This window comes from Lepidochelys kempii, chromosome 11, assembly GCF_965140285.1.
Source record: "Lepidochelys kempii isolate rLepKem1 chromosome 11, rLepKem1.hap1, whole genome shotgun sequence".
Lineage (NCBI taxonomy): Eukaryota > Metazoa > Chordata > Testudines > Cheloniidae > Lepidochelys > Lepidochelys kempii.
This window is the reverse complement of record NC_136390.1, coordinates 78,246,449-78,262,777: the sequence shown is the minus strand read 5'-3', so window position 1 is coordinate 78,262,777 and position 16,329 is coordinate 78,246,449. Positions and strand designations below refer to the sequence as shown.

At 50.5% G+C, this 16,329-nt stretch overlaps 1 protein-coding gene across 10 annotated transcripts in view; it reads left to right on the top strand.

The window, feature by feature from the left end:
- The window catches only part of COL18A1 (collagen type XVIII alpha 1 chain), a 239,078-nt gene that overhangs the window by 170,065 nt on the left and 52,684 nt on the right, over positions 1–16,329 (top strand). For all 10 annotated transcript variants that reach the window (XM_073306919.2, XM_073306918.2, XM_073306917.2 and 7 more), the window contains 2 exons: positions 12,820–12,903; positions 13,988–14,047. In XM_073306919.2, coding sequence (XP_073163020.2) covers positions 12,820–12,903; positions 13,988–14,047 — 144 coding nt within the window. The remainder of the gene's footprint in view (positions 1–12,819; positions 12,904–13,987; positions 14,048–16,329) is intronic.

Below are 16,329 nucleotides of genomic sequence, written 5' to 3'. Positions count from 1 at the left end.
TATCCTTGCCAAGAATGGGAGCAAAAGCATGCGGCATGGAGTGTAAGCTAGAGGGTGGGATGCAGCAGGGGTGCGCTCTTTCCGCAGCACCCAGCACAGCTCTGTTATCCTTTCCAAGTCCCTGACAGAATAAGTGCAGGCTCAATTGTGAAGAGCCGTTTGAATCTGCGCTCTTCTAAAAATACTTGTCTCCTTCGCTGCCTGTTGGCTTGGCTGATAAAATATTGTGTGTTAGCTGGAAAATGTTAATGGCACCAAAGTCTATCTTTGTTAGCAGATATTTGACTATTTGCCAAGATAGTTGCAAATCCGTAGACAAGCAAGGAGAGCAGGTGATTAGTGGAGACATGGTTTTAAAACTGATCACATTTTAACAGGGTTATACAATGTTGTAAACGGAAATCTTTTAAACCTACGTGGAATATTACCATGAGAACAGAGCCCCGTTGTTTCTAACAACCAGTCGTGCTTGCAGTTAGAATTTTGTCTTAGACTGAACTCCTTTCACGCAGAACCCAATTGTACAGGAACAACATATGCTAAGAAAAACTATGATTGTTTGTTTTTAAATTTACTGGTCTCACAAATCATAGAATCACAAAGTTCCCTCGTTTCTAAGTTTAAAAAATATTTGAATTGGTGACTATAATTGCTCCAGTTCAGACCTAAGGGACTTAACTGGGGGAGGGAGGTCACTAAAAGTTCCCTAGGGAACCAGAACGGTTAATAATTATTGGTCAGCCTGCTTGTTCTCAGGTTACTGGTGGAGTGGGGAAGTTAATCTTTCACATTTTAGTAAGAGCCTTGAACCCAGCATTCCTGGTAGGTGGCGGGTGTTTGCTTGTTTGGTGCAAAAGCATGATCAATTCGGAAAACAAAGGTTCTAGAGCGGAAAAACAGCGTGCAAGAGAAAGCGGATGTTCATGAATTTCTCCTAAATGACCAGGAACTGTCCCTCCCCTGAGCTGGCCTGCAGTGCTGTGGGGAGAAAGCTTTATGCTGATGGAGAGTGCAGGATTCAGAGGGGTGTTCATACAAACACATGGTGCGTCTCCCCAGCAACTGTCACTGGAGTTGCTGACTGACATTTCCCAGCCACTGGCCTCAGTGAGGGTTGGCAGTGCTGGCGGGAGATGCCGAGGGATGCCATTCACAGGAAACCTGCCCCGGTTCAGATTCATGGCGCTGTCCCAGCTGCAGAATGCTATGGGATGGGATTTTCAAAGGAAGCCTAAGGTAGTGAGATTCACCGGGTGAGATGCTCACCCCTATTCTGGCCCCTGTACACCAGGCGTATGGGCTGGAGAGGTGCCAAGGGGCCCTAAAGCCCCTGTAGCTGGCTGTAGGAGGATTCTCCCAATGCAAGCACTGCAGAAGCAGCTGGAAGGATGCCCTCCAGGCACTCTCCTGAGTTCTGGTGTTGGGGGCGTGCTCTGGTGGGCTGTAGCACCCTGGCCTGGATACCTGAGGCAGCCCACAGAGACTGCCCTAAAGCAGACAGGGCCCAAGGGCTATCTAAGTCACCCCAGGGCTTCTCCAGCCCTTGGAGCAACCCAGGATCAAGCACGGACAAAGGTGTCTCAAAGCCACCTTAATACCCATCCCCACACCCACCCAGGATTTGAGTTCTGGACGAGCCTCCTAGAGGCCTGGGAAAATCCCCATGGTATACCCAGCTCCTCCGTGCACCCCCAGCAGAAGGTGTGTGTCACAGATTTAGGGTCAGAAGAGCCATTCTGCTCATCTGGTCTGACAGTCTGTGTAACTTAGGTGCCTGACTCCCATAGGGATGCTGACAATCCAGGGCTAAATCCCACTAGACGGGAATGGTGCAGTCGGACAATTGGGCGTTAGTTATTTTATTATTCAATAACTAGCAAAAAGAATTCCTTCTGGGTCACCAGTGGGAGTGGGGAGATGCACTGGGCAAATGCCTGTTTAACTCTTTTTGTGGCCTCACCATGCAGTCGGGGGAGCATTTCCATAGTGTAGGCTGCTTGGGACACAGGTCCCAGGCTAAGGCCTGGTCTACACTACAGCGTTTGGTCGACGCAAGGCAGCTTACCTTGGCCTGACTCTGTACCTTTCTATGCTACAGCGTTGCTCCCGCAGATGTATGTTGCCCAGCACACTGAGCTAATAACTCCACCTCCGCGAGCGGCCTAGCGTTTCGGGTGGTGCAGTCATGGTGATGCAGTGTCCATGTAGACACTGCGTTACTTACATCACCTGTTGGCTGTCAACCCCGCGTGGGGTTCAGAGCTGGAGTAGCCCCTCCCCCGCCATGGGGCTGACAGCTTGGGCGGGGGGTGGGGTAGAGGCCGCCAGCTGTCAGTGCCTCACTTCAGTGGGTGGAAGTGCTCCTGGTGAGGGGACACACCACGGAGAGAAGGAGGGTAGTGTGGACATGAAAAACGACAGTAATTCCTGCAGTGGCGGTACTTAACTTAAGTTGACTTAATTTTGTAGTGTAGACATACCCTAAGCTGGAAGAATTTGTGTAGCGCTTCTCAGTGGGAGACATAACCCGCCTTGTTGCATACATGGATTACAGCAGGGATGCTCTGCAGTTGTACGCAGCAGTGGCAGGATGCACACCCTGGTGTAGCTACTGGTGTGCATGCCTTTCGTAGACGCCAAGGCCGGAAGGGACCATTGTGCTCATCCAGTCTGACCTCCTGTACAGCACAGGCCAGAGACCTGCCCCAAAGAAATTCCTAGAGCAGAGCTGGTAGAAAAGCAGCCGATGTTGACTTAAAAGTGTTCAGTGATGGAGAATCCTGCATACCCCTTGGTAAATTGTTCCAATGGCTAATTATTCACTGTTACAAAATTATGCTTTTTTCCCCATTTTGAATTTGTCTAGCTTCAGCTCCCAGCCATTGAATTGTGTTAGAGCTTTCTCTGCTAGACTGGAGAGCCAGCTATTAAACATTTGTTCCCCACGGAGATACTTATAGTCACCCCTCAGCTTTCTCGTCGTTAAGCTCCATAGATAGACTCATTGAGCACAATCACTATGAGGCAGGTTTTCTAATCCTTCAATCATTCTTATGGCTCTTCTCTGACCCCTCTCCAATTTTTCAACATCCTTCTTGAATGGTGGGCAGCAGAACTGGGCACAGGATTCCAGCAGCGGTCGCAGCAGTGCCAAATATTGAGGTAAAACAACCTCTCTGCTCCTACCCAAGATTCCCCTGTTTATGTATCCCAGGTTTGCATTAGCTCTTTTGGCCACAGCATCACACTGGGAGCTCCTGTTCAGCTGATTATCCACCATGACCCCCAAATCTTTTTCCTGGGAACTCATGATTTTGTATAAGTAGGGGCATAGCGAGCAGATCGAGGGACGTGATCGTTCCCCTCTATTCGACATTGGTGAGGCCTCATCTGGAGTACTGTGTCCAGTTTTGGGCCCCACACTACAAGAAGGATGTGGATAAATTGGAGAGAGTCCAGCGAAGGGCAACAAAAATGATTAGGGGACTGGAACACATGAGTTATGAGGAGAGGCTGAGGGAGCTGGGATTGTTTAGCCTGCAGAAGAGAAGAATGAGGGGGGATTTGATAGCTGCTTTCAACTACCTGAAAGGGGGTTCCAAAGAGGATGGCTCTAGACTGTTCTCAATGGTAGCAGATGACAGAACGAGGAGTAATGGTCTCAAGTTGCAGTGGGGGAGGTTTAGATTGGATATTAGGAAAAACGTTTTCACTAAGAGGGTGGTGAAACACTGGAATGCGTTACCTAGGGAGGTGGTAGAATCTCCTTCCTTAGAGGTTTTTAAGGTCAGGCTTGACAAAGCCCTGGCTGGGATGATTTAACTGGGAATTGGTCCTGCTTCGAGCAGGGGGTTGGACTAGATGACCTTCTGGGGTCCCTTCCAACCCTGATATTCTATGATTCTATGATTCTATGAAAGAGTCCCCCATCATGTAAGTATGGCCTATCTTTTCATATGGAATTGAGCCAGGGACGTGTCCCATTGTTATGGACACTGCCAGAAATTTAATGATGAATTCCTGAGTTAGCATAGTGGGGGGCTTACTGTTAGTAAGTTCTAATGGTTTATGAACATTAAGGGGCCATATCTTCTCCCTCATAACTCTGTGTTAGCAAGGACTCCAATCTGGGAAGACTTTCTGATTTAGTGAAACTGGGGAAAGATACCACCCTGGCTAAGCAGCCTCTGTTTAAATGTTGCCTGGAATACGATTCTCCTGCCTTCGTTTGCAGAATGCTCCCAATGAGCAGCCGTTTGGAGGAGAAACCCTGAGCAGAAACTTCAGGCAGGGTGTTTAGTAATAGATGATTGATTTGGAGTCAAAAGTGCAAAAATGTGAAGAACATTAATCTGACTGTCTTTGACCAGGAAGGATGAGGCAGATACGTCCCCTGAAGCAGCTCACAAAGCAGTGTGATCATTACCTAAACCATCATGAGGAAAGCATTCTAGATCAGTGCCTTCCCGCTGGTTCTCAGAGTGGCTGGGCACTAGGGGATTACTTCTCTTTTTATTAGCATTGCCTCTGTTGAAGTTTGTTTTTACAGAGACTGTTTAAGTGAATCCAAATATTATTCCGGTGTCTCATCCAGAGTGACAGATGAAGTGGAAATAACTAACACTTTTCATCTTCAAGCGAATTTCCAAACGCCAGTTTAATTTATGGGTCTAGCAACCCTTGTATTTGTGGTATGCTTTGTGCCTCCCACTGAGATCAAACCCGGGTGACATTCCTCCTTCGGCTGCCAGGCTCTCTGGGGTTGGTGCCAGTGAACTAGGCACTGAATATATAGTATCTCCAATGGGCTTATTGCTTCTGAGGAGCTGGGGGAAAGTTGAAGGTTGATTTGCTTCTCAGTGAATCTGAGGAAGGATGCGGATTTCTGTTCTGTTGATTTGTAGTCCCTGTCTGTATGGCAGCTAGGTGGGCATTCATGAAGCTGAAACACATTAATTACAATTCAGTTTAAAAAAAGGAAAATAGTTTTACTCAATTGAATTTAATTCAGGCAGAAACTAGATCAAGTAAATGACTTGGGAATCATGTCCCCAAGCAAAGCGAACGTTTCTGACTCACCCTGTGAGGAGCTGGCAAGTGATCACATTGCAGGGTTCTGCGCCCTAAGTGGGCGTGGTGGGGACTTCGAGAAGAATTACATGGAGCAGCTGGAAGCACCAGGCCCAGAAACAATGGGCAACTCAATCAAGACAAGTGGACAAACGGCTCTGTTGTTCTCCCGAAGTGGTGTGTGGAGTCATGCAACGACCCACGAGTGCAAACTAGAATTGTCAACGTCCTCGAAATCGAGGTGACCGGCATATCAGCGCTCCTGCAGTCATGGTGCTGCACCAGTCAGACGTTTCCTGGTTCCGAGCAATCTGAAGTGCTTGGTAAACTGGGCTCAAGTAAACAATGTGCATTTTAATCTGGCTAAATGTAAATGTGTACATCTAGGAACAAAGAACATAGGCCATATTTACTGGGTGGGGGACTCTGTCCTGGGATGCAGTGACTTTGAGAAAGATTTGGAGGTTACAGTGGATAATCAGCTGAACATGAGTTCCCAGTGGGATGGAGTGGGCAAAAGAACTGATGTGAGCCGTGGATGCATGGACGGGGCAATCTCAAGTAGGAGGAGAGAGTTTATTTTATTTCTGTATTTGGCACTGGTGCAGCTGCTGCTGGAATCCTGTGTCCAGTGCTGGTGCCCACCGTTCAAGAAAGATGTTGATAAATTGGAGAGGTTCAGAGAAGAGCCAAGAGGATGATTAAAGGATTAGGAAACCTGCCTGATAGTGATAGGCTCATGGAGCGCAATCTCTTTAGTTTAGGTGACTTGATTCCAGTCTGTAAGTACCTGCAGGGGAAGAAATATTTCATAATGGGCTCTTCCATCTAGCAGTGAAAAGTGTAAGAGATAATGGCTAGAAGTTGAAGCTAGCTAAATTCAGACTGGAAATAAGGTGTACATTTTTAACAGTGTGAGTAATTAACCACTGGAACAGCTTACCAAGGGTCACGGTGGATTCTCCATCACTGACCATTTTAAAATCAAGATTGGATGTTTTTCTAAAGGATCTGCTGTAGGAATTGTTTTGGGGAAGTTCTGTGCCCTGGGCTGTACAGGAGGTCTGACTAGATGATCACAGTAGTCCCTCTGGCCCTGGAATCTATGATTGTATGAATCTGTGAACACCAGCCAGCATTGGTGTCTTCAAAGCTGTGTTTGCTTTGGTGTGGTTTGACTGGTGCGTGTCGGGGCAGCTGGTTTGACGGGTCCCACCCCAAATCATTCAGGCTGTGGCACGGCTCTTCGTGAGGTTTCAGGAATGCTGTCTGCGCGTGTGAGATTTGGTTCCAGCAGGGGGAAGCTTTCTACATAAAACCACATTTTATTCATGTTACTGACTGTGACTTCAGATGATAATTAGGAGACAAAAAGCCGGCAGAGGGCTGTAACTGAGAACTTGGGGAGCACATGAAAGCTAGACTAACGCTTGCTAGCAGAAAGCCTTTCCCACTGTTCAATCAGCGTCTCCTTGTGCCGGATCCTTGGTTAGGGTTTAGATACTGCTGATGAATCATGTGCTATTGGGCTAGGTCAAGGAGCATTTATCCGTGAACACATCCACATAAGGTGCTCTTCCCTGTGTGAGAGTCTCGGCCAATGCTGCCTCGTGCTCAGGGATTGTGTACACAAGTGGAGTGCCAGGAGAATTCATCCGGAATATCCCTCCACAAAAGCGTAAATGACTGAATTCCGCCTCTCTCCGTCACCTGGATATTGGCTGGCCTGGGTTCTGCTCTGCGTGTAATTAATGGACATGCTAAGGCTTGCAGTACAGTTAGACAAGTGAATCTTTTAACTCTCTGGGGCCTCTCTGAATTCAGAATTGCCATGAAAGCCCCAAAGCTATGATCAATGTAAGTCCTAGAACACACTGACGCATTGGACCAATACTGTTGAATTGAAATAGACTTGGCTGGTTTTCATGGAGTCTACATTTCCACCCTCCTCAAGCAGCCACAGATCTCCTACCAAACAGATTTTACTTCCACTGCCATCTTCCTGCCCCTGTTTCCTGCCCTATAGATGCTCCCACACCCCCACCCCCAGCGCAGGAGTGTGCGGCTCAGTCCACAGCCCGTCTCTCACACAAAAGATGTTGGTGTGGGGCCTTACAGAGGCTCTGGATTGCTCCCCTCGGTCACTGGAGGTTGCTTTTCCCCAACATTGGGTAGAAAAGCAAACTGCAGTCACACAAGCAAAAGCCGTTTGGGATCCTCTTGAGCCAAATGCATTTGTAGCAAACCTTTGGTCCTCTTGCTCTCTGTGGCTGGGAGCCCTGTCCAGGAGCCGTGGTTCTGAGTAATTCTCTTGAGGCTCAGTGGTTTGCGTAGCCATGTCAAGAAACTGACCCATTCATGAGACTTAGAGCAGCAGAATGAATTGGAAACACCATTGTCTCTTAGCGTGTGGTCGCGAGCGAGCAATTTGAATCTAGCCCCCGAGTACGAGGAGAATGTGGGGGTATGCGCGGTGTCCCCTTCTAGCGGCTGGCCCACAAAGCATGTCTCAGTCAGCTACAGCCGTCAGGCTGCAGAGTCTCCTGCTTGTCTGGCTGGAGATCCCAGGGTTAGTCTTGGACGGTGCTTTTTATAGACACACAAAGAAGGTATGTTGCACTCCCAATTCAAATGACTCCAGTAAGTAAAAGTAATGGGAGTTGGGGGTCAGTGTTAGTTCCTAGGACTGTTGGAGGATTGTGCAAGAGTAACGAGCGGGCTGAAGAACTGAAACCATGGAGTTCAATGGCACACATGTCCCTAACGCAGAGGGCTGCATGCGTGCGGCTGTGCGGGCTCCGATTCTCTCCTCAGTGACTGACTGGGGCAGGGCAAAGGGACGCCTAGAGCAGAGTGCTACAGGGGTATGAGAATTGTTCTGAGTTCCCCCTTCCTTGCCCGGAGGCAGCCAGGTAGGATAGAGCCAGTTGAGAGAGGTTCTTAAACCAACCACAGAAAGAGCCTCCTAGATAGGTGCCCGTGCTTCAGAGTGGATTCAGAGATGGCCTGGAAGCTGGTGAGGGAGGGGTTTATGCTCCTGTGTGTCCTTTCAGGAACAAAAGATTGGCAGCCTGGCTAAGGAAATGCCAGCCTGGCTGTGAGTTTTACAAGGAGGCCGTGCATCATCATGCTTCCCACAGCAACTGCGTCGCAGCCCATTCCCAGGGGCTGGGGGATTTCAGTGCCAGTCACAGCGCTCACTTTAATGCCTTTGAACATGAACGAAAGTCTGGCCTCAAGTTTGCGTCCTGCAGCTGGAGTTCCTTCTTTGCGGGCACTGAAAACAGGCCTGATAGTGAGACTCGCGGAGCTCGGTCTATTGAGCGTAGCAAAGAGGAGGTGAAGGGGTGACTTGATTCTAGTCTATAAGCACCTGCATGGGGAACAAATATTTGATAATTGGCTCTTCCGTCTAGCACAGAAATGTACAGCACAATTCAATGACTGGAAGTTGAAGCCAGACAAGTTCAGACTGGAAATAAGGTATCAATGTAGAACAGTGACCGTAATTAACCATGGAAATAATTTCCCAGGGGTTGTGGTGCTTTCTAAATCCAGACTGGATATTCTTCTAAACAATCTGCTGTGTGACTGTGGGGCAGGTCTCTGGCCTGTGCTGTGCAGGAGGTCAGACGAGATGATCACAATGGCGCCTTCTGGCCTTGGAATCTCGGAATGTGAATTTGTGCACTGTAGGGAGAGCGGCGAAGCTGAGCGGAGGCCCGCTGTGTTAATCCAGAAGTCGAATTCCACCAGTTGTGTACCTATAGGCTAGATGAGCCAAGGAAGGCCCTGGGCAGCATCTAGCAAGACAGAGGAGCTCTGGGCCCAATGGGGCAGATCCTCAGCTGGTGTAAATTGTCGTCAATGGTGATCTGCCCCAATATTGCATCAAATGTTTCCATTTTCCTTTGAGCTCTGCTTGGTTTGTGTGTCACCAGGGCAGGCTAGAAGTGCTCTGACCCGCTCTGCCCAGGGCAGTGGGGCATGGGCGTTCATCTCATCCGCTGTCCGTTTGCATTGGTACTGCAGGCTATCTCTAGGGCCTGGGAGCTGATTCTCACTTCCTGCCCAGGCAGGCTAAGGGGCCATATTTTTACCTGTGGTCTCAGGCCCAAGACACAGAAATGGACCCCCAGCTCTCCCGGGGAACCACAGGTCCCAATTTCCTGCCTGCCTTTTGTGGATGTCAAACCTCAGCGGGAACAAGTGCGCCTGGCGTGCGAGTGCATTATGGTGAGGATTAGGGGAGAAAAAAGGGGGCATTTCCACCAGAGGAGCTCTGCGCAGAGATCTCTGACACACACTGCTGAAGGGCTGACTTCATTCTGATTTCTGTATTGGTGTGATTGTTCTAGTATTTCGTTTACCATTTGCATATCGCACTCCCACAATCCCTGGCGTCAGACTCTGCCAGAAGGAGGGGAAGGGGTTGAGGATCGGGGTCTGCTTTCACTTCGCCCTGTGAAATTTATATGGATTTTTCCCAGTCACTAAGAGCAGACTGTGGCCCAAGGAGAGATGGCACCAAGCTGAGGAGGAGGCTGCAGAATGGTCTGAGGTTGCTTGTTTTCACAATTACCCGTTTTAAGGCTTACAAATAAATTACTTCAGTTTCATGAGCTAGCTAGCGAGCATGGTGTCACTGTGGGGGCGGGTCAGGGCACGGGGTCACTGCATGTCCGGGGGTGGGGTCACTGCGGGTGCAGGATGTGGGGTGTCTGCCAGAGTGGGATGTCGATGGCATCAGGCATGACGGAGCATTGTGGGGCGTTACTGCGGGCGGGGCATGTTGGGGTGCCATGGTGGCAGGGCAGGGTGCGGCATGTTGGGGTGTCATGGGGGCGAGGCCGGACATGGTGGGGTGCCATGGTGGGCAGGGCATCACTGCAGGTGGGGCGTGGCATGGTGGGTGTCCTGGCGGCTGGGCAGGGCTTGGCGGGACTTCTTGGGGTGTCAGGGCAGGCAGGGTGTCACTGCGGGCACGGCGGGGCATGGTGGGGTCGCATGGTAGGCAGGGCAGGGCTTCACTGTGGTTGGGACATGGTGGGGTCACGTGGCGGGCAGGGTTGGGCATGGTGGGGTGCCATGGTGGCAGGGCAGGTCCCCACTGCAGGTGGGGTGGGGTAGCGCGGGCGGGTGCAAGAAGGCTCATGTAACCAAATACATCTCTTAGTCCTCCCTGCTCCGGCCCTTACCACCCCTCGCCATCCCCGGCAGACCCCCATCCCAAAACCCCTCCCCTCCTTACCCCGATCCTGCAGCTCAGTCCCTGCATTGCAGGGGAGCACCATTGATCTCACAGCTGCAAGGCTTCCCTGCAAGGGAAAACAAGGGCCCAGTTGGGGCCTTAGCAGCAACCAGGCAGCGTGGTTTCTAGTAGTCTCTTTTCAAATGGCCCGTTTGTGCAAACGAAGGGCTCACTCCTGCACCCAGACTAGGTCAGCTGGAGTTGTCCCAGTGACTTTGGTGTGTCAGAATCAGGACTTCAGATGGCATTACTGAAACATGTATTCCATAAGTGTGTGTGTGTTAAACACACACGTACAGCACGGGGCATGAGACCAGTCTGTGTAAAGAGCTCTCTGCTGTCCTTGCAGCTCTCTTACACACCATGTAGTGACATTCTGTACCTGCTCTTCACCGCAAGCCAGAGCATCTTTCATTCTCTTCATCTGTCAGATCAGAGCACTTCCATCCAGAAGAGTTGTGGGTCAGAAATAGTCACCTTGTACTGGGGTTGTGCCCTGCCGTTGGAGCTCTTTGGATAGTCATTTAATAAATGAGTTGGCAACATTTTACACTACTGTGCTGGGTGACTCTGTTGGTTAATTCAGCCAGCTCTGCAGTGCATTTTGAAGACACTTACGGCCTTTCCTGAGTGGGGAGAGACAACTTCCAGAGTGAACAAAGGAGAACATACGTTATGTAATGGAGATCAATCATCTGGCAAATACTAATAAATCCTGTATAGGAGGTGTTCAGTGACTTCTTGTTTGTGGATCATCAGTCAGTATCTTCTCCTAGCGGAGACCAAGGCGTTCCGAGCTATTGTGCTGTGATGTAATTCAGCCTTGTGGCTGGAAGACAGATCGCTGAACTCTCTGCCGGGTGGGGTCTGGTGCTGGGTGATCATCCAGGAGTGGCTTTTTGGAGCAGGGTTTGTTGTCCTGAGTTGTATAAATCTGGGCTTTGCCTGTATACAGTAGTTGTTAAAACTAAATAAATGGGAAGGAAGTGTGGGTTATGTTAAGAAACACAAATGGAGGCCAGTATCAAACGAGCACTAGGATGTAGCTGTTTGTTTAGAGAGACAGGACTGAGGGAGCCTTTTTCCAGCTCTGAGGATGAAGAAATTGAAGTGAGTCAGTCCTAGGGCTCCCTGTGGCAAGCTGATGTGTGGATGCAGAGCCCTTGCGTGCTCACACCCAGCTCTGGCTGGGTAAGACAGCTCAGCTCTAGTTTGCATTGGTTTGTCCTGGCAGGTCCGGAATAACCCATGACCGGTCCAAGGCCAACATGCCCTTCCCCCGGCCTAGTGCAGAGCGGAGTCCTGAGGGTGGGGAGGCGGGTGTTGGAGAGCGATCCCACTCTGCATTAACCCTGTGGTGGCGGATCCTTTCCTGCGGGGCTGGGCCTGGTCCCCCCACTGTGGTTGTTGCAACCTGGCCCATGGTATCGCAGCACCACTCAGGGTTGGCCAGGCCACCCCTCCGCCATGCCATTAATCTGGCCCTGGCCTGGTGTGTGGAGTCCCAAGGAAGAGTCCCAACCAACCACATGGCCCTGGATAATCATTAAAGTCTGGAAGCTGAGTAAACCGTGGCCCTAAAACCGGTATGAACCCCATATCCGGTTTTTGTGGATATGAGGCAAGCCCTTAAAGTTGCATTTGATTAGCACTAAACCCTTCAGAAAATCGGCGGGACTCGGCCGTTTCTTTTTTGGAGGTTAATATGGGGCTGGCAAATTCAGAATCTGTTGTGGTGAGATGGGTCACAGCGGTGAGGAAAAATTATTTCAAGCAAGGTGAATAAATCCTTTAACTGCTTGCCAGTTACATAACAGAAGACTTTGTGGCAAATTGGATTTGTGTGCAAGCAGGCTTCATATATTCCCAGGCTAATTGTGCTTCATCACAGCAGTTTGCTGACTTCTTAAATTAGGGAGAATGCAATTCAAGAGTCAGCCACCTCATTGCATATTGTGTGCGTAGAGCATGACCCTTCCAGTGCCCATGAGAACGTGAAGAGCTGGTTCTGCTGCGGCCCACGCAGTGCAGAGAGGAGGCGGTGACTGTTCAGTGGTTGGAGAGGGTGGGCTCATTCCGTCCTTCCCCCAAAGCTTTGGCACTGAGCGTTAGTGAGAAGCGTTTGGAATTCACACCACAGAACTCCTGAGAAACGGCACAATTAAACCCAGAAGTTGTTAGTGGGTGCAGTAGCTGTGTTGACCCTGGTTTAAGAAGTTAGCAAGCCACTGTGATTAAGCACAGGCTCTGATTCACTTACCCTGGGAATACATCAGTGCAGGAGAATGGCAATCCGATTCCCTGGACTTGATCCCAATTGAAATGGGAGCTGCGTTTGGTTGTCTTTACCGGCAATTCACACTGTGAACCTTTCCCACCAGCCAGTCAGCTAACAGGGGGATGGCCACTGCCAAGTGGCAACGGATTCTGATAACACACTCTCCCGCAAGCTACCCATGATTATTTGCTGGTGGTGATTGCTGGTATGTGTTTTACAGGGGGTGATTGCAGATCTGAAAGTGACAGGTGATCGCCAAGCAGCTGATCTCCAGTGTGAGGAACAGGATGAGGATTCGGATGTGGTGAGTGCTGTCTGCCATGGCTCGGTGTTATAGCTGTGGTTTGCTTACACAGGGGGGTGTAGAACTTACCGTGGTTCCAGCTGTCAGCAGATTGCTTGCTGGAAGTTAATATGCAATTTACCACACAGGATCACCTTTCCGAAATGTCCAAAAAGCATGAGCCTGACCCCAACAAATCATGAGATTGGCCCCAACATGAGCTTTAAAAACATATAGATTATGTTGTGTGGTTTTGGTCTTTGGTTGTGTGGTTTTGTGTGACATCTCTCTTCCCCCCAGGCTCCTGCCATACCAGACACAATTGCTGTTGTGAAATGGCAACACCCAAGGTGGGTGGGGAGAGCGGGCAGTGCAGTGCAGAAAGGATCTCCCATGGGCACTCATCCTTCTCTCTTTGTCGTCCCCCCAATCCCTCAACAGGTCAGATGGTAGCACAGGAGATCTGCCCCGCCCCAGTGCTTGATGGATGGGGGTTTGTCCAGGAATTTCATGGAAGACTAGACTCCAGGTGGTGGTATTGCCTCCTGCCATTGCTAATGGGGTGTGTCTTCTCCAGCTGCTCCCCTGGGCGCTGAGGCTTGCCACGATGGAGGAAACAGGCTAACTAGCTACTAGTGTCAAGTGATCATTGTGAATTTTAGTTCCTAGCCAAAGCCTCCCCTGTGCACTGAACCAGGGTGAAATCCTGGCCCCAGTGATTTATTTGCAAAACTCCCATTGACTTCTATGGAGTCAGGATTTCCCCTTTTGGTTTTTTTATTGAGTCATGTTAGCGAACGGCCTGTTGCCACTGGTGGGACCAGCTGACTCTTTGGGCTTATAAGTCCTTGTTAGAATCAGCGTGGGCCCAAAGTGAATCTCAGGGCAGGCAGAAATGTGAATACTCAGCACCCAGGAGAAGGATCTCATTGCTAGGTGATCAAAGGCGGTTTGAGACGCACACTTTCCACAGGAGAATGCGGGGCCTGGGTGCGAAGCAGCCAGCGCTGTCGAGTACCCTGATCAGAATGCTCAGGTATGCTGGATACGTTGTCTGCTGACCATGTCTCCCTCTCTCTCTCCCCCCTCCCTTGGAACAATGTAGGCGTCTGGAGATTTTGGAAGTGGAGTTGAAGAAAGGCCCCACCTATCAGGAAAGGAGCGGGTGAGTCTGAGGCCGTGGGCCCAAGAGCAGTCCTTTCCGGCTTGGCCTTGCTTTTCCCATCCAGGTACAGGCCCCATCAAATGGCTAAACACCACACGAGCAGGCAGAGGGACGGGGGCTCTTTCTGTGGGGCCTTCTCTGCTTCCTTCACAGTTATCCTTACTGCTGCAGTGGGCAGCAGAGAGCTGGGGGGAGTTGACAGTCATTCTGCCAATGAATGGTTGATCTTCCTAGGTTAAGACGAGTAATGGCTTGGGGTCCTGATTTCTCCCTTTCCAGCCAGCCCAGAGTGCAGGAAGTAAAAGCCTTGTTGACATAAACTTACGTTTCTTGTGCTGTGCTCCTGGGCCACAGCCTTTATCCTGTGGCTGGTCCCCCCTCTCGATCTTGTGCCATCAGTGAAACCATTGGGAAAGGTGCGAACAGCACGGTGCTTTACCCTGGATCGTGCCAGCTGTCCTGATCACGTCCCCCTGATGCACTGAGCCACAGAGCCGTTCCGTTCCTGTAAGTCAGGTTGTATCACACTTTTTAACTAGCGCATCTGGAACAAAAGCCAACTGGGAATCTGAAAACTGGCGGAGAATCGGAAGAGACTGGTAACTGAATTAGAGCTTTCCTTTGAACCAGACTCCCCGAAGGCTTGCGGTGTTAACTCCCTGGGCTAGGAATTGGCCGTCTATTCAGGCTAATGTCTAATCCCTCCCCTGCATGATGCCTGCTGCTGTATGGCTGCAATAGAAAGCCCACACCTGCTGCTGTTCTCTGCGGTTGCCCCGAGCCTCCAGGCTGTTTTAGGAGTTTGTACGGATTGCAAAAACACACACCTGCTCTGAGCAGCCATCGGCCTGATCCACGGGGTTGTAATGGGAAAGCATCTGTAACGTATGTGGTACAGTTACTGTACGACCTGCCCAGGAAAGTAGGGTGTACAATTGCCTTGTCTTGCTGCTGTGGCAGCATGATTCACCCCTGAATTACCATAAAGCCCATTATGCCTTGAAATTTCAGTTCTCAAGACCAGATTTTGATTAGCACTAAACCCTTCAGAAAATCAGACCAAGAGTCCAGAGAATTGTTAAGCCTTCTCTTTCCTCCGGATGTGCATTAGCACCTGGAAATTTGCCTTTTTATCGTCACGAGTTCAGATTTCAATCCAAACAGCGCGTCCGGGTTCTGAAGGATGGGTTTGGAGGGCAGGGGGGACGATGCAGTGTGCTAACGCTTTGGAGCAGCTGAGGAGGGTGGATTTGCAAAGGACTTGGCGTTTCCTGCTCGTGGTGTGCTCTGCGGTTGAGTGTTGGCAGCGCTCGTGTTCGTCGTTTGTCAGACCTGGCTTGCGGAGCCTCTCCGACAGAACGTCCGTAACTCTGGCCCCAGTGCCGCAGCTCTCTGCCGACTCTCTCCGCGAGTGGCTCTGTGCCGACCTACCAAACCCTGCTGTTTGTATTCCCGTCGCCCTGCAGAGACAGCACAGCTGCGGGAGACAGAGCAGATTGGGTGTTGTCTCGTGCGGCCAAAGAATTGTTTAAGTTCCAATCAGTGAAAGCTGTGCCAAACTACTGCCGTTCCACAGCGCCGGATGTCAGTGAAAGCTTGATTTAAGGTCAGCTGGGTTGCATGGCTTTCACTAAGGGCCTGACCTGGCCCACCGTTGCTTTACTACTGGTGGTGATGCCTGGCTTATGTGTCCCAGCTCCAGGGGGTGTGCAGGGGTGGCACAAGGAAAATCACAGCACTCTCTGGCCATGTAGGCAGAACACGTCTGAGGTGGAGATCGTGAGGAGGCAGTAATTTTGCAATTCCACAAAGCCGTTTTTAGAGGGGGCTTTGCTTGGCTGAACCTCCCTTTCCAAGCGTCCTTCCTGCAGGATCTGCCTAAAGGCAGTGAAGATATGATGACTGGAATGAGTGAAGTATTCCATTGGCATGGCTCCTTGCTGCTGAGGGCAGTGAGGCCTTAGGCTGTGACAGGGTGCCTGGCTTCGCTACCTCGGAGGTTGGCTGGCGCACCAGGCATGCCTCACTAAGGAGATGGCACTCTGGGGAATGTTAGCTGGATGCTGGCGTACGGTAACCTCCCCCGTGGACACCGTTGTTCCAAGGAGGCCATTGCTGCTTCCCTGTAGAGCAGTGGGAGTGCTGGCGTTTTAAATACTCCCCCCACCCCCAGCTGACAGCTGGCCTCCCCTTGAGAGTACGTCCAAACAGCAGCACACCGTGGTGCAGCTAGAGGTCAGTTCCTGCCGACGACAAAGCTCTTGAGGGTACCACGTTTCTGA